At 36.9% G+C, this 19,659-nt stretch overlaps 1 protein-coding gene across 3 annotated transcripts in view; it reads left to right on the forward strand.

Moving 5' to 3' along the window:
• The window catches only part of LOC123508210 (PH and SEC7 domain-containing protein-like), a 35,482-nt gene that overhangs the window by 14,684 nt on the left and 1,139 nt on the right, over positions 1-19,659 (forward strand). For all 3 annotated transcript variants that reach the window (XM_045261745.1, XM_045261746.1, XM_045261747.1), the window contains 4 exons: positions 26-170; positions 6,281-6,424; positions 6,751-6,977; positions 19,157-19,659. The exon at positions 19,157-19,659 is cut by the window's right edge and continues 1,139 nt beyond it. In XM_045261745.1, the coding sequence (XP_045117680.1) occupies positions 26-170; positions 6,281-6,424; positions 6,751-6,977; positions 19,157-19,659 (1,019 nt within the window). The remainder of the gene's footprint in view (positions 1-25; positions 171-6,280; positions 6,425-6,750; positions 6,978-19,156) is intronic.

The raw sequence follows: 19,659 nt of genomic DNA on the forward strand, positions 1-19,659 counted from the left end.
TCAATTGCATTTGTTTTCTCTTTAGTGACAGTAAGGAACTTCAGGCTTGGATTGATACCATCAACCTTGTTGCTGCAAGCCTTTCTGCTGCCCCCCTGCCAGGAGCTGTTGGTTCTCAGCGCAAGTTCCAGCGGCCATTGCTCCCGTGCAGCATCACAAAGTTGAACATGGTGAGGGTTTTCTCCTCTACAAGTCTTTAATTTGCTCATATCTTGGATCAGCTAGTTCTTTTCAACTATGATTAAGAATTTGCCTATTTCTCTTGTTTTACCTCATAGAATATGCATTATGCTTTTTCCACTTTTTTACTAACCAGGCATCTGTTGCTTTGAGCTCTAAACTCTTTCTGTTTGGGAATCAGTGGCTGGGTGACCAGCAGATGATCCAAGGTGAATTATGCACACACACACACACACACACACACACACACACACACACACACACACACACACACACACACACACACACACACACACACACACACACACACACACACACACACACACACACACACACACACACACACACACGTGGAAGTGGTCAACGCAAGGAATATTCATGATTTTAAGAAAAAGCTGGACATTAGTAGATATGGAGACGGGACAGTACGAGCATAGCTCTTTTCCCGTATGTTACAATTAGGTAAATTAGGTAAATACACACACACACACACACACACACACACACACACACACACACACACACACACACACACACACACACACACACCGCAGTGTAGTGGTAAGCACACTCGGCCCACAACCGAAGAGGCCTGGGTTTGAGTCCTGGGCACGGCATGGCAAATGGGCAAGCTTCTTAATGTGTAGCCCCTGTTCACCTAGCAGCAAGTAGGTACGGGTTGTAACTCAAGGGGTTGTGGCCTTGCTTTCCCGGTGTGTGGAGTGTGTTGTGGTCTCAGTCCTACCCGAAGATTGGTCTATGAGCTATGAGCTCGCTCCATAATGGGGAAGGCTGGCTGGGTGACCAGCAGACAACTGTGGTGGATTACACACACACACACACACACACACACACACACACACACACACACACACACACACACACACACACACACACACACACGGCCCGGTAGCTCGGTGGTTAGAGCACTGGCTTTTGATAAAGTGCCACATAAAAGATTACTATGGAAGTTAGAGGAGAAGGGTGGCTTAAAAGGAAGCACATTGAGATGGATGAAGAATTACTTAAGGGGGAGAGAAATAAGGACGATAGTTAAAGATATGAAGTCCAAGTGGAGAACAGTAGACAGCGGAGTGCCACAGGGGTCAGTATTGGCACCAATACTTTTTCTCGTATATATAAATGACATGCCAGAGGGAGTGAACAGCTACATAAATCTGTTTGCGGACGATGCGAAACTGTGCAGAGTCATTAAACAAAAGAGGATTGTGAAATACTACAGGAAGACTTAAACAAGATCTGGAAATGGAGCAAAAATGGGAGATGGAATTCAACGTGGACAAAAGCCATGTCATGGAAATGGGAAAAGTGAAAGACGACCAGTGGGAATCTATAAGATGGGAGATGGAGTAGAACTAGAAAAAGTAAAAAGGAAAAGGACTTGGGAGTGACAATGGAAGAAAATAATCAACCGGTTAGCCATATTGATAGAATTTTCAGAGAGACGTATAATTTGCTAAGGAATATTGGAGTAGCATTTCACTATATGGACAAGGAAATGATGAAGAAATTGATAAGTACTAAAATAAGACCTAGATTGGAATATGCAGGAGTTGTGTGGACTCCCATAAAAGAAACACATAAGAAAATTAGAGAGACTACAAAAAATGGCTACAAGAATGGTTCCAGAATTTAAAGGGATGGCATATGAGGAGAGACTAAAGGCAACCTTAGAGCAGAGAAGAGAGAGAGGGGATCTGATACAAGTTTATAAATTGATTAACGGAATGGATGAAGTGGATAATGAGAAACTGATCCTGAGAGAAGAATATGACTTTAGAAGCACAAGATCGCATAGTAAGAAACTAAGGAAGGGACGATGTCTGAGAGATGTTAAAAAATTTAGTTTCCCGCAAAGATGTGTTGAGACTTGGAACAGTTTGAGTGAGGAAGTGGTATCAGCAAAGAGTGTACATAGTTGTAAAGAAAAATTGGATAAGTGTAGATATGGAGACGGGACCACACGAGCATAAAGCCCAGGTCCTGTAAAACTACAACTAGGTAAATACACACACACACACACACACACACACACACACACACACACACACACACACACACACACACACACACACACACACACACACACACGCACGGCCCGGTAGCTCGGTGGTTAGAGCACTGGCTTCACAAGCCAGAGGACCGGGGTTCGATTCCTCGGCCGGGTGGAGATATTTGGGTGTGTCTCCTTTCACGTGTAGCCCCTGTTCACCTAGCAGTGAGTAGGTACGGGATGTAAATCGAAGAGTTGTGATCTTGTTGTCCCGGTGTGTGGTGTGTGCCTGGTCTCAGGCCTATCCGAAGATCGGAAATAATGAGCTCTGAGCTTGTTCCGTAGGGTAACGTCTGGCTGTCTCGTCAGAGACTGCAGCAGATCAAAACAGTGAATTACACACACACACACACACACACACACACACTCCAGGAGAGGTACTTACGGGGATGTAGGCAGTGCTGCAGACTGAGTGATTCCCCGTGTCCTCTCTTCCCGGTTCCCTTTGTGGTCTCATTTATACAATTGAGCAGCTGCAGCCTGCCCTCTAAAGACAACTTCTACTACTTCCTACACTACACTACAACACCTTACACTTTTACACTCTCTTCAAATCAAAATTTAATAATGCCTTTACCACGCCCTGCCTCGGAGTCCCCTCTGGGAGGGACCATAAATGTCCCCAGGTCGGACTGCCCCTCTGCTGTCGACCTTGGGTGTCTTGACACTTCATCTAATACTTTCACTATCAATTTCTGCAACATTCGTGGCCTTCGTTCTAATTTTCAATCTGTGGAACACCACCTCTCCTCTACTAAACCTCATCTTCTCTTCCTAACGAAACACAGTTGTCTGTGACTACTGACAGCAGCCCCTTTTCTGTTCCCTCCTACTTGCTCTATCCTCATTTTCAATCCAAAGCTGGATGTTGCGCATACGTGCGTAACGACACCACTTGCTCTCGTGCCCACAATCTTGAATCTTCAGAATTTTCTACCATCTGGCTAAGACTTCAATGTCACTCTCTAACTAAATTCATCTGTGCTGTATACCTCTCACCTAATTCCTCTGACTATGTAAAATTCTTTGACTATTTGACTTCCAAGGTGGAGCACATCTTATCTCACTTTCCTTTTGCTGAGATCTCCATTTTAGGGATTTCAATGTTCACCACCAGCTTTGGCTTTCATCTTCTTTCACTGACCAACCTGGTGAACAAACCTTCAACTTTGCTATCCTTCATGACCTAGAGCAGCTAGTGAAGTTCCCTACCCGTATTCCTGACCGCCTTGGAGACACGCCCAACATTCTTGATCTTTTCCTAACCTCCAACCCTTCTGCTTACTCTGTTAAACTTTCCTCTCCGTTGGGCTCCTCCGACCACAATCTAATTTCCGTTACCAGTTCTATCACTCCAGTGCAGCCTCAGGACCCGCCTAAGCGGAGGTGCTTCTGGCATTTTAACTCTGCTAAGTGGGAGGAACTAAGGCAGTACTATTCTGATTTCCCTTGGGATGATTATTGTTTTCATGTCAGAGATCCTTCTCTTTGTGCCGAGCGCATAACAGAGGTGATTATCTCTGGCATGGAGCTATACATTCCTCATACTTTCTCTAACCCTAAAGCTAAAAAGCCTTGGTTTAACTCTGCTTGTTCTCGTGCTGTCAATGATAGAGAGGCGGCTCACAAACGGTTCCGTAGCCATCCAACTGCTGAAACTCATGCCCTATATATTTCTGCCCGTAATCATGCCAAATCTATTCTCCAACTTACTAAAAACTCTTTCATCAATAGAAAATGTCAAAGTCTTTCCAATTCTAACTCCTCTCGAGATTTCTGGCATCTAGCCAATAATATCTCTAACAACTTTACTTCTTCGTCTTTCCTCCTTTACTTCATCCAGATGGCTCTACAGCTGTCTCTTCTTTTCTAAAGCTGAACTCTTCGCTCAAACCTTTGCTACCAACTCAACTTTGGATGATTCTGGGCATATTCCTCCTACTCCTCCACCCTCTGACTACTTCATCCCTAAAATTAAAATTCTTTATAAAGACGTTTTCCTGGCCCTCTCTGGCCTTGATTCTCGGAAGGCTTACGGTCCGGATGGAGTCCCTCCTGTTGTTCTCAAAACTGTGCTTCCGAACTCGCTCACTGCCTGGTCAAACTCTTTCATCTGTGTCTCTCTACTTCTATTTATCCTTCTTGCTGGAAGTTTGCTCACATTCAACCTGTCCCTAAAAAGGTGACCACTCCAATCCTTCTAACTACCGCCCTATAGCTTTGATTTCCTGCCTTTCTAAAGCCTTTGAGTCTATCCTTAATAGGAAGATAATGAGGCATCTATCAGCTCACAACCTTCTCTCTGATTGCCAGTATGGTTTCCGTAAAGGCAGATCTACTGGTGATCTTCTTACTTTCCTAACTGAATCTTGGTCATCCTCTTTTAGGGACTTCGGTGAAACCTTTGCTGTCGGCCTTGACATATCGAAAGCCTTCGATAGAGTCTGGCACAAATCTTTAATTTCTAAACTACCCTCCTACGGATTCTATCCTTCTCTCTGTACCTTCATCTCCAGTTTCCTTTCCGATCGTTCTATTGCTGCTGTAGTAGACGGTCACTGTTCTTCCCTAAAACTATCAACAGTGGTGTTCCACAGGGTTCTGTCCTATCACCCACTCTCTTTCTATTATTCATCAATGATCTCCTAAATCTGACTCAATGCCCTATCCACTCCTATGCTGATGATACCACCCTGCATTATTCAACAGCGTTCAACAGACGCCCAACCCAACAACAATTAAATGACTCAAGGCGAGATGCTATAGGACGCCTAACTTCTGATCTTTCACTTGTTTCTGATTGGGGCAGAGAAAACCTGGTTTTGTTCAATGCCTCAAAAACTCAATTTCTACAACTATCTACTCGACATAACCTTCCAGACAACTATCCTCTCTTCTTCAATAACACTCAACTTCCCTCTCCTCTACATTAAACACACTCGGTCTATCCTTCACTAAAAATCTAAACTGGAAATTTCACATCTCTACTCTTGCTAAATCAGCTTCCAAGAAGTTAGGTGTCCTATGGCGTCTTCGTCCATTTTCTCTCCCTCCCAGCTGCTTGCTCTGTACAAGGGCCTTATCCGCCCGTGTATGGAGTATGGCTCTCATGTCTGGGGGATCCACACACAGCTTTACTAAACAAGGTGGAATCTAAAGCTTTTCGTCTTATCAACTCTTCTCCTCTAACTGACTGTCTTGATTCTTTAAGTCACCGCCGCAATGTTGCATCTTTATCTGTCTTCTACCGCTGTTTTCATGCTGTCTGCTCTTCTGAACTTGCTAACTGCATGCCTTCCCCCTCCTGCGGCCTCGCTGCACAAGACTCTCTACTTCTTCTCATCCCTATTCTGTCCATCTTCCTAATGCAAGAGTTAACCAGTATCTTCACTCCTTCATTCCCTACACTGGTAAACTCTGGAACTCTCTACCTGTGTCTGTATTTCCACCTGCCTATGACTTAAACTCTTTCAAAAGAGGAGTGTCAAGACACCTCTTACGTTAACTGGACCCTCCTTTTAGATTTTTTTGTTTTTTCTTTCTCCTACTTTCCTCTAAACAGGGCCTGGCAACCAGCGGGATTTTTTTTTTTCCAACACTGTTTTCCCTTGGCCAGTGCCCTTGTAATGTAAAAAAAAAAAAAAACACACACACACACACACACACACACACACACACACACACACACACACACACACCCTGCGTAGTGTAGTGGTTAGCACGCTCGACTCACAATCGAGAGGCCCAGGTTCGAGTCCCGGAATGTGGCAAGGCAAATGGACAAGCCTCTTAATGTATAGCCCCTGTTCACCTAGCAGTAAATAGTTACAGGATGTAACTCGAGGGGTTGTGGCCTCGCTTTCCCGGAGTGTGTTGTGTGTGATGTGGTCTCAGTCCTACCCGAAGGTCGGTCTATGAGCTCTGAGCTCGCTCCGTAATGGGGAAGACTGGCTGGGTGACCAGCAGATGACCAAGGTGAATTACACACATACACACAGTAATGAGATATAAATAATCTTGTAACAGAGTGAACAGCTGGAGGATCACACCAAGAGACTGGCCCAGTTGGAACAGGAACTGGAAGATCACAAAGCTCACCCACCAGAGAAGAACAGCAAAGCACACTCCATGTCCAACTACCGGGAGAAGGAAGCGTATCTCATCAAGGAGGTGAGTTCATGATCACTTAGCTATTCTGTTTTCAAATTTTGGATGTTGTATTTTCTTCTCATTTTTAGTGATTGATAATGTTATGCTCATGTATTGAGTGTGCTGCCACTGTACAACTCAGAGATCAAATTCTGGACCAAATGATTACAAGAAAAAACTAAAAATTTCTTGGCTGCATTCAAAATCATGGATATTAGACTGTTGAGCTTACTACATATATATGCAACAAAAATGGTACTTAATGGATGCTACTAATAGACCTGAGCACTTTTTATGGGTATGGAATCAACATTCATATATTAAATTGATTAATCAACAATTTTCAGGTCAAGAGGTATCGAACATATGTCTACTTACTTCGTTCTAAGTTGAACACCCAGTCACCTGGACAGCAGCAACAACTGCAGCAACAACAGCAGCAGGCTACAGGGGAAGGAGAGCTGCCAGTATTTGAAGTTCATCCACCAGGAGAGGAAGGACTAGAGGAGATTGGTGTGGAAAGTGCCAGGGTAGTGCCACCTCCTATTCCAGAGCGAGTGCGACCCAGCGACAGGTACAGTTACCAACAAGCCATTCACCATAATGCCTTCCTCTGACCCACCATCGCTGCTGCTGTTGCTGCCGGCTATGCCGACCACATTCAGCATTACCATCATCGTCACCACCATCACCACCACCACCATCACCATCACCATCACCTCCACATCCTTCTCTCTTGCATCCTGTCATCTCCGTCATTCCTTGCTTCTCTTGGTCTAGCTGTGCCTCTGTCTGTCTTTTAACTACGCAGAGGAAGATTGCTCTTCATGTGTTGTTTTCACTTAATCCAGACTGACTTAGCGCTTTAATTCTTGTTTGTGCATTTTGCAGGTTACATCCAAAAGTATCCTTGAGATTGTAACTATAGTATATCCAGAGTAATATCATTCATAAAGAAAATATTGTGTTATGCAAAAATCATTAGACACAAAAGTTGGAATACTTGAATTAAAAGTTTACTGTAAATTCAGTAGGTGCTTTTGTTACAACAAAGTCAATAATTTATGTGCAAAATTTTCATGGCATCTTCATGGATGTATCTTAAGTAGTGAAGTATTAATCTTCTTTAGTAACTTATTACTTATGCTACTACTACTACTACTACTACTACTACTACTACTACTACTACTACTACTACTACTACTACTACTACTGTGTAGTAATATTATGATTACCTCTTAATTTTGCATCTGATTAATCAAATGATTCAAATGACAACATATAAAATTAAGCTAAGCTTAAGATTGTATTCACAATGCTCATCATCTCAAAATATGATAACTGATCCTTCTCCTTGGACATATTCTCACTTGTTAGATTTGAATTTGTGCCTGGGAGATATTCCTTTCCATAAATCGGTAAGAAAATTATATGGAAAAGATAGCATTGTGAAGTGAACATTATGTGAGATACAATCCTTTGCCCAGTGTGGTGACAGCTGAGGGCCAGAGTGGTCTGTGCTGTTTTTTGGGGTGTGATGTGGGTACTGTTGCCTTACACCTCTATGAATTGTGACAGCAACTGGAACAACACTGAAGTAATGGCTGATTGTGTTATAGCAGTCACCTCCAGTCTTTCCAGGGACTTGTTTGTGTATGTTGTGGATATATATATATAGTGCTATATATGTATATATATATATATATATATATATATATATATATATATATATATATATATATATATATATATATATATATATATATATATATATATATATATATATATATATATATATATATATATATATATATATATATATATATATATATATATATATATATATATGCTTGTACATATGGATGGATGGTTGGATGGATTTCCCTTGTGGTGAATCATTGGCAATTTGTGAAATGTGTTTTAAATCATTAGAGTGATAGATTGTGTTGTTTTAGTGTCATTATCTATATAAGGAAATGATCATATTAGCAGATCATCAATGGATTGACATTTTATCATCTTCTATGTGGGAAAACTTTTCAATAGATAGCAATTTAAAGTGTTGAACTATGATGCTTCCTCTGTTATATTGAAATAGGATGAGATCATGGAACAAAACCTTTTGGTATCAACACACACACATATTTTGTTAAAAGTATGCAAACCTTTACATACTTTGATATATGATAATTTTCTATGAATAAGTTGTCCATAACACATTTTCTGGCAATTTCTTCCTTCTGGTGAAAACTTTTTTATGAATACTGGAACTATAGCAAATTAATGTGTAATTATTACCCAGCAAGAGCTTATTAGCATAATGAAGTATCATATGGCTCTCACCAAAGAAAATAATAAGTATATCATTGAATTCTTTACAGGAAGTCTTCCTCCATCATTTAAAAAATGTGTAGCAAGTTTGATGCAGTCATTTAAAATTATAGTCTCCATTTAATTGCATGTGCTTACCAATCTCATTACCCATCCAACATTCCCTTCTCAGAAATGGTTCCTACACTAGCTTAAAGCTCTTATTGAATGCACATAACAAAGTGATATTTATGCAGGTTAGTACAGGTGTAACATTGTCAATAAATTCAACATCAGTGCACATTCACCGTTATGTAAACATAGAAGAAATAACTCCAGGAGATATTACAAGGTTGTGTTTTCAGTGTGCTGCTCACAAAGGGTGTGTTTCCCCAGCAGTGCCACCAACCTGCTGGGGAGTGTGTTGAAGAGTATGTAGTGTTTCTTACTCTCTTTTCTAGGGTGTCTAATGGTGATTTATGGCCTCTTGTCATTTTATCAGCATTCTGTTTTATATATATATATATATATATATATATATATATATATATATATATATATATATATATATATATATATATATATAAATTATTATTTATTATTTAAATGTCAGTGTTGCTATTTGTATGCGATCATATTTTAAGGCACATTTGCTACTTGCTTCCCAAATGATTCCATTGAGAAGTTTGAAAGTGATAAGAACCAAAGCAATTAAATGTTGTAAGTAAAGGAACACACACACACACACACACACACACACACACACACACACACACACACACACACACACACACACACACACACACACACACACACACACACACACACACACAGTAGATTCAGATTTAAATACACCATAATTGGGTTACCATGACTAGCCCCATCACATTAAAGAATTGAATTTTTGTGCTCAAGTCCCATTCCTCTTAAGAATTTAGATATCGGAAGTAGCTAGTACTTGTATTATGTAGATTAGTAAATATGGAAAACTAGTATGCAATGAGAAAGTAACATCATCAATGTCATTGTTTTTTGAAAGCATGAAGTTGAGTACAGTGAAATCTTGATTTCCTGCATAAAATGGGGGAGAGATGCTCAAAAAGGTCTGAATTTTTTCTCAAATTAACTAATTAATTAATTTATTTATTTATTAATTCATTTATTTATTTTATTATTTTTCTGAGTGTCTGAAATACCAATAGTAAAGAAATATTTTACTGTGATACACATACTCTTGCACTTTAAAATGGATCAACATGGAAATTTAAAATTTTGCACTGATATTTTGCATTTTTAACATCACATAACTCATTTCTAGGAAATATGATGCTCTTCCATTTTCTTTTGTATTTTTTACTTATTTATTATTATTATTTATTTATTTATTTTTTTATTTATTTTTTTTTTTTTTATGCATTTCAGTGCCATGATATACTTTTACTCTTTCTTCTCCATTTCATTGTTTCCACCTTGTCTCTCTCCCTCCTCCTAATGAACGAACTTTAAGGCTCTGAAGCCAGTAGTAGTACCGTACCTACTGTACCTATGTCTACCAGGCTAGGATCAACTCCAAAATTGAGTAACTGAGACAAGATGTCATACTTTGTCTCATTAAAAATTAATTTTATGATAATATTTAGTGGATGGACAAAATTATGCCATTTCTTTTTCATATGAATATTTCAATTTTCTCACTGAATTTAATTTTTTTAATATTCCACTTACTTCATTTGTGATGTATGTACTCAACTAAATTTTTTGCTTAAATTTTCATAGCTCACACACAGTTCACAAATAGTATTTCTTTTAAGTTCAATCATTGATAAGTGTTGTTCATCTGCTGTGGTGTTCATGTGGTGTGATAATAGTGGAGTAGCTTTTTTTTTTTTTTTTTTTTTTTTTTACTGAGACCTTCATTTGTGAAGCCTTGTTGATGAGTATTACTGAAAAGTCTTAGTGCTTATATGATTGCTACCTGTTTCATGTTCTTGTTGACAGTTGCTCAACCCTTAAGTAACAGCTATTGTTTTCATGGAATGTTTCTCAGACAGTGGAAGAAAAAAATATTTGTTCATATTATTACTAATTTATCTATTTATTTAATTACTTTTTTATTATTTTTTTTTTATTTAGATATCATAAATATAGTGTTGAAATTTGAATTGTCATGACACTAGACCAGGTGTCGGCAGCGTATGGCTAGCGAGACAGATCTGATAAATTTTAGCTGACATTTCTTGACACAATAGATAATGAACATAATTAAATAGAATAAATTTTAAATGTTTTGGTCTTACATAAAAAATGCACATTTTTAGTTATGTTCAGCTTAAAAAAAATGATCATATGGCTCACAGAAATATGCATACATTTCAAAATATTTCATTTTCATGGGTATCTCAGCCAAAAGGGTTCCCAACCCCTACACTAGAAGGTATGAACTATAGTTACATTTGGCATAAAACAGTACTGTGCTCTGAATGATTTGAGGCAATTCCAACTGAAGTACCATAAAGATTATCTGGAGGGTGAAGGGATGGTATACTTACTTTAAATTGTTGCTTCCTTCCTCTTCAGAGTAGATATCAGCTATACAGATTTCTTGTACCCGATAATGGTTAAGACATACAATATATTGAATTGCTTTTGGTCATCCTGGAGTGGGGAGGGAGATAAAAGATGCTGCTGCTTTTCATAGTAAAAAGAACAGTATGATTTGGTCATAGTGAAGAGGGCAGTGAATATTGGTGAGGGTATGTTGGAATGTAGATAATGTAAAGGGAGAAATGAATATTGAGGTAAATATAATGGGCAAAGTAGTTAAGAAGTGGAATTAGATTGTGAGGAGGTAGGCAATGATGAAAGCAGTATGGGCAACAGTGGATGAGATAATCCAGAATATGTGAATAGGTTTAAGAGAAAAGTCAGGCTAATGGTGAATAAGCATTGAAGAATAATGATGGAAAAGCGAGTGAAGGAAGATCAAACAAAGATGAAGAAGGGTGCTGACTATGTGATTGGGATCTAGTGAAGGAAGGTGTGTATTGTGGGCAGATGCAGGAGACCGTTACTGGGAGGAATGAGGTGAGGAAAGGTGCTTTGATATGAAAGTAGATGAGGAAGGGTGCTGTAGTGAAGAGTGAAGTAAGAAGGAAAGTGAGAAATTGTGCTCTTTGTAGGAATGAGGTGGAGAATGGTGACTGTTTGCAGTAAAAGTAATTTCTGTGGAAGAAGTGGAGTTACTATTGCCTCTGATTATGTTTTTCACACTGTCCTAAAGCAGGCGCATGCATGATGCCAACATTTTATTCATCCTTTCTTATAGTTTTCATTACATATTTGACTGTATACACCATTTCCTCATTCATATTTACATTCATCAAAAAAACTGGGGAACTTACCATGTTTTCACTGTCTTTCATGTCTTTTCTTGTAGCTTGCCATTATTTTACTCCTTGGGAGATCCTTGTTGTGGGCTCAATGGTGGTTCTTTATTGGTTTTAGCCTAAATCCACAGTGGTTGGAGGAATTGCCATACAGCACAACTAGTGACAGAAATGGCAAAAACCTGTGCCAAACATTCAAAATGTGTCATCCACAAAGTTGTCTATCTAAGTAGGCCAGTGATCATTCAGTTATGGAATGAAGGGCAATCATTTTAATCATATGAGGATTAAAAGCTACATCAGCAAAGGAGATATGCTGGATCTCAACTTGAGATGGGCTGGTCATTGTATCAGTGATCATACTATCTTCTGGAAAAATGGCCCCAGCAATGTACTGACAATGAAGCATATGCTATATTTTTCTGGTATATTATTTGATAACACTGTATGAGTACATAAAAAAACATGGAGAATGAAGAACAGAGCCTGTCATCAATTTAAAAGTGACCACGAACTTAACACTATGGTATATCAGCAGGGTGCCAAGTATGACTCATTCATTACAGTACCATATGTGTGAATACTATGCTCTTCTCCAAATACTTACTTCCTCAAAACAAAATAACTTTCATACCATGGATTTAATGATATAGGTATTAGCAAATTATTTTGCCTGCAAACAAACTATTTGATAGTACTAAAAAAAAAAAAAAAATGAGGCATTTGAGATTACCTTATGGATAGCTGGTGATCAGAAATAGTATTTTGTGAAGTGCTTGGGCAGCTAAGTAACATCGTGGGTTACAAGAGTGAGTTTTGTGAAAGTTTATGAAAACATCTAAAAGAAATGCAAGAGTATTGAGTCAGAAAATGACTGGATTTATGGGTGAAGAAATAGGCTAAAGTAATAATTTGTTATGAAGGGACTTCTGCTATGGCTATCATGATAAAGTAATTGTGTGAAAGACTGTCAAAAGGGTTGTGAGATAGGCATAAAAATAAGATGGAAAATATGAGGAAGTCATGTGTCTGAAGTACAAAAAATTGAAGTTGATATATTGTGAGACATATTACGCATATTATAATATTAGGCAGCTTTTTTTAGTTCAGATTTACAGAAAAGAAAAAGATGGAAGCCTAAGCTTGATTTTTACTAGTTTGAATACTTCTTATCGTGAGAGTACGTACTTTGTGAACAGCCTGTGTGCAGGTTGTAGAATGGGAGTGAGTCAGTGAAAAGAGAAAGACAACAACCACCATTTCTGCCACTCTTGCTCAGCATTCCAAAGATAACCAGGATTACATGTAGTATTGGGAAACAAATCTATTGTTAGAAACCAAGTCACCAATATATATATTTTGTCTTTATATATATATATATATATATATATATATATATATATATATATATATATATATATATATATATATATATATATATATATATATATATATATACTAATTCATGCAGCTATTTTGCAGTTTCTTTTTTTAAAAAGCCATCCTAGTGGAAGGTATATATATATATACATGTATATATATGGAGAGAGAGAGAGAGAGAGAGAGAGAGAGAGAGAGAGATATTGTGTTCAGGTAATAGGTAATATTTATTTTTTTATAATTTTGAGTTACCTTTGGAAGGAGTTTTGATACCATTAGCTACATAATATAACATTGTTATGTAACTTCCACCTCCTCTCTTGCCTATAGACTAACACACCATCCTTTTACGTCAATCCAGTCTCTCACCTGTCAGTTGGCACTCATTCTTGTACATAGCATTGTCAAAGTTGGGTCTAGATGCATGAAATTGTATGAATTATTTTACCTGTGTCAGAAATGTATTGTTGTTAATCTAAATATGGCAGAGTATCAGCTGATGAATAGATAATTGGAGAAATTGGTTAGGTTGGTGGTAGATTATCATATAGATAGGAGAGGACGGAAGTAATTGATAGTGTAATTACTTCATTGTGGCGTATGTACAGAGTTTTCCCAAGCAATCGTTCATGGCTAGACAAGCACCACCTACAGTTAGCACATTTTCTGTAACACTTGCTCTCAAATGACATCTCTTATTTACAGTACATTTCATATAGGCAGCATAATGTAAATTGGGAACTTACTGTGTTCTATGTAAAGTGAAAATATGTACTATGTCATAATTTTATTCTGTATAGGAGGAACAAATTACAGGTATATTTACATTATTAAGGGTATTATAAGGATGTGTATGTAGATGATATTTATTATTGAGTTTTGGCAATCTCTTGGAGAATCTTGAAGATAGTTATGTAAAATATCATAGTCTCAACCGTCAGCTTAGACATATATATAATATATATATATATATATATATATATATATATATATATATATATATATATATATATATATATATATATATATATATATATATATATATATATATATATATATATATATATATATATATATATATATATATATATATATATATATGTATAGCATATATATTTTTATAATTTTGGTTCACTTTTCATCATATTCAAACTTATTATTATCAAAGTGAAAGGAGAGCAACAGAGGTAGGATGATGTGTTACAATGAATTAAAGGGAAAGTAAAATAAAAGTAATGTTTGAGGAATATTACAAAGTGAAGGAACAAGATGATGACGTAAAGGAAAAACATCATCTCTATGGGGCCTTTGCTTACGTTAGCCACCTGCCTAACTGGGTATTAGTTGCATGGATCACAGGTGAATGCCAATTAAGATTTTGTGCCAATAATCTCACTGTAGAATACCTGGATTTTAATTAGGAAAGATTTACTTGGGTAGTTTTTAAGAGCTTGGCTATAAAGATACCTATATTGATTTATGAGTAGAGTTCAAGTATTCAAACATACTATCCCATGAATCTTGCATTTAACCTAATAGGTGTGAATCCTTGAGTATGTTGAATATGAAATACTACTAACAATGTTCTTTTAGGTTTGCAGGAGGCACAGAAGCATTTGTACCTTTATTGTAATATTGTGCCTCAATGAATGTGTTTGTGATACGCATTTGTTTATTGCACTACTGGGTACTCTGTATCACATGTGTTTACTTGTGCAAAGTGAGTAACAAAGCAGTCCTAATGATGCTGATTTCAAAAGTAAGATTCCTTCTTTGTTTATGAAGAGAAACAGTTTAGAACTTGACTTACTAGTATGGATATCTCTGAATACTGAAAGATATTGCTAATTTAGTGTGAATTAAAACATTAAGTCGTTTCTTTTCTCTTGGCTTACCACTAATGTAATCTGTGGTATGTTATGTTTTATTGTATCATGTCAGGAAACAAAAGATCAGTTGTACTTGGGTCTCTTAAGTAATGTTTACCTGATGTACTTTCAGAGAAAACTATAAAAGTCTGTGATAAGTGGCAGTTGATAATTATAGTTAAAAGAACAAATTAATTTTAGTTTTCTATCTTCTCAGCATCAATCTTAATTAACATTCCTGCTAATGTAATAGTTCATTCCATAGCACCATTTAGGTAAATAGGAAACACATTTACTCTCTCTCTCTCTCTCTCTCTCTCTCTCTCTCTCTCTCTCTCTCTCTCTCTCTCTCTCTCTCTCTCTCTCTCTCTCTCTCTCTCTCTCTCTCTCTCTCTCTCTCTCTCTCTCTCTCTCTCTCTCTCTCTCTCTCTCTCTCTCTCTGCTGCCATAAGAAAGTAAGTAGCACATTAACTTGAATTTTTATTCTTTTCAGTATTCCCATTCTCGCTATCTTCTCATCTTTTTTTTTTTTTTTTTTTTTTTTTTTTTTGCTCCATTTCTGCATTTTGATTCATGCATGCATTGTGACAGTGTCCCCACACCCTCTCAGAAAAAAAGATAGGAGGAAGGCTTCCATTAAATAGAAACCTCAAGGTGCTACTTCCATACTTCCAATACTACAGTGACATCATGCACCAACTACATTATTCTCAATTTACTCTTCATTTCATGCTGTCATGAAGTCATTATTGGGTTATGTGTCTTCAGTTAACCATGTTATAATGAAGTCAGTGATTCACGTCATATGAAGTGTGATTATGTAATGATTTAGTACTACTACATATAATGTTTCATGAAATTTTTAGTCTGGTTCATGGTGCTGAGAAGAAAGAAGTTCTGCATGGAGAAATTTTGCTTGAGAAACCATGCTACAACTGTATACAGGTTTATCTTTGTGCTTTGTATTCTACAGTACAATCTCACTGGAAGAGACATATTGGGGGAAGGGAACAAGGTTTTACTCAGGGGAGAACAAAATGCAGTAAGAAAGACAAAATGTTTCTTATTTATAATCTTTCCACAGGACTATGAGGCTGTAGGTAATCCAGTAATCCAGGATGACAGTGTGATATAAAGTTGTCTTTGTTCCCCTAAACAACATTTTGTCTCAGAAGAAAAAAATATTTATATAGCCATTAGGTATTTTCTCACCTGTTTATTTATTTTTGTATTAGGTGCTCATTAATACAGTTGAGTGCGAGGATGTTAAGGGATTGATTTAATTCATGTTTTATTGACTATGAGTAACAAGAATTCAATAAGAGTTCCCCAAGAGTTCACATTAAAGGAGACATGGCTGAGGCAACACTGAACTGTATTTGTATTTATTAATACTGGTCACAACACTTAAATATGGTGCATAATACTGTACACTTCCGTATTGATTTATATTTTACATTACTAGTTAATCCATACATTAACCTCTTAGAAGTCTTGTTACAAGTAGTCATGCAGTAACTTGGTATACTTGTAGAACAGGTGTCATATTTGAAGGTCACTTTATAGGAGGTGAATGAATATGTTGTAGTGGTTGTCGGATGGTCAAATTGTGAATCTTACATCTTAAGTTAACTCTGCATTGCATCTTTTGTAGTGCTTTTTTTTTTTTTTTTTTTTTGTGTGTGTGTGTGTGTGTGTGTGTGTGTGTGTGTGTGTGTGTATGAATGAGTAAGTTATTTTTTTTAGTTACTAGTAATGTTTTCTTTTATCAGGATCATTCTGCTTTTATTATTTACAATGAAAATCTCTTGATTAATTTTTAGAACAGTTGTACTCAAACATTGTGATATGAAGAGCGTCAATTATTATAATGTCTTCAATGCATATTATATACTTATGCTATTAGCAACAACATTGATATTATTGCCTTGTGTATATAACTTGTATTTTTGAACTTGGGACAAGAGCCTTAAAATAATGATACAGACCCTGTAGATAGACTTTTCATGTAAATATACAAATTTTGTGATTGTACTCCTTGTTTGACTGAAAATATCATAGCTTTGAAATCATTATGATTTACTTTTTTATATATACTACAGTATACTTCAACTTGAAACGAAACATTATCTATTATATTTATTTAGAAAATTTATTATATTTGTAACAAATTTAGTTTTAAGCTTGAATAATTTATCAAAACATTACTTTTACAAATATTATTAAGAAACTCATTTGCTCTTCTCTGAGTTTAATAAGTTGTACGGTATGAAACGGCACTTTTTTTTTTTTTTTTTTTTTTTTTTTTTTTTTTTTTTTTTTTTTCTTCTCATCCAACAAGTTAAAGGTCCAGATGAAGAAAGGAAACAATTGAAATCTGGATGCCTTGAACGGGTAGTTAAACTAACATTGCATGATAATGCTGTAAGAGTTTCCACATTGACATTAATTTCATCTCACTGCAGGATTGTTAAGTAAGCAAATGTTCCATAATGATTGCAAGTGTTTCATATGTGCCTCTCATTGTTATGTGGAAATCTACTGCACAATGAGGGAATTTCACAAAAATTATTACTGATTACAGCTTCCTCTGAAATAAACTACAGTACTATCTACAGTAAATACAATGGAACCTTGGTTCATGTATTTAATCCATTCCATGACTCCGTTCACAAATCAGACTGTTCCAAACTGAAACAATTTTTCCAACTGAAAAGCTACCATGAACACACATAAAAAAAATGCACCATATACAGCATTTTATGCTTCAAGATGATGCAGATGCATTGGTTCCTTGTGATGGAGGAAACATAGATGCCATTTTTCATATTTCACTATTGTTTACTTCTTGAATTCCACAGTAACATGCTTAGGCTTCCAATTACCACTAGCAGTTGCTTCTTCTTCAAGAGCCATGATGAGCACTAAAATCCCAAAGATAATGTTTATGAACACAACTTTAGGAGGAACACTTCATGGCCAGCACTACAAAACACGGCTTAATGTGTACTTGCCTACTGAGGGTGTTTGTGAGGTCTTTGTGTGTTTGTATACTGAAACACATTTCATGAAGACAATGGAAAAATGTTTTCATGAACAGGAATATTTGTGAACCGAGGTTCTACTGTATTTTAGATTGATATAAGCTTTTCTAGTCACTGCCCGAATCTTATAACGTGCATTTTTCTTCACACTAGGTATTTATAAATTGTATAAAGTTGCTCTGGAGCTTAAGCTTTTCCTGCAGGCTATATTTGTATTAACAAAAATTGCTTTGCACGAGAATGTGGAAACTCATATAGCAGTTAAAGATTTGCAAAGTTGATGCCAGTGATTTATCTACAGAAAAAAGTGGTGCATAAGTTTTGGTTACCACTGTATTATTCTCTTTTTACTAATAATTCTTGTGTAATCAGCTAACTTTAGTGGATGTAGCAGCATATAGCTTCTCCATGGAACTTACAAATGCTGCTGCTAGTGACAAATCCACAAAGGTAACCTGCTTGTTTTCTTTGTCAATTTTCACCTGAGCAAATAATTAATTACTTGGATCAAATGCTTGCCAGAAAAAAAGGTGTATCTGCATTTCAGCCATGGTATGAAATATTTCCTTTGTCATATGAATGAAATATACAGTAATGAAAGCACACACACACACACACACACACACACACACACACACACACACACACACACACACACACACACACACACACACACACACACACACACACACACACACACACACACACACACACACACATTTCATCTCTGAGATATTGATTAATATTTGAAACTTGTATTTTCAGCCCCTCTGAGGAATCTGGGCAGGTGAAGGGAACCGAGTCAGATGTTCCCTTGGATAAGAATGAGGAGGATTCAGCTGCTGTAGAGAAAAATCAAGAAGGCCATGAAGATGATGACAGTGAAAGTAATAAAGGGACTCTAAAGAGAAAAAGCAAGCAAGAAAAAGAGAAGCGCAGATTGGAGAAGGAAACAGAAAAATTCCTAAGGGAAATGAAGAAGAGAGAGAAAGAAGCAGAGAAAAAGGAAAAGAAGGATCAGGAGCAAAAAGAAAAGGAAACAAAGGAACAAGAAAGACAACATAAAAAGAATACAATGAAGCAGACAAAAGAGGAGAAGAAGGATGACAGTGTAAGCCAAATAAATGATAATGAGGGATCTAGAGGCAAACACAAAACAGAAGGCAGTACGGATGAAGATGTAGATGCGAAAAGGAATGAGAACTCCAAAGAGGCGCGACTAGGCACTTTGAATCGCCTATCTGCTCTGTTCAAGTTCAGCAAATTGA

The sequence above is a fragment of the Portunus trituberculatus genome, chromosome 24 (assembly GCF_017591435.1).
Source record: "Portunus trituberculatus isolate SZX2019 chromosome 24, ASM1759143v1, whole genome shotgun sequence".
NCBI lineage: Eukaryota > Metazoa > Arthropoda > Malacostraca > Decapoda > Portunidae > Portunus > Portunus trituberculatus.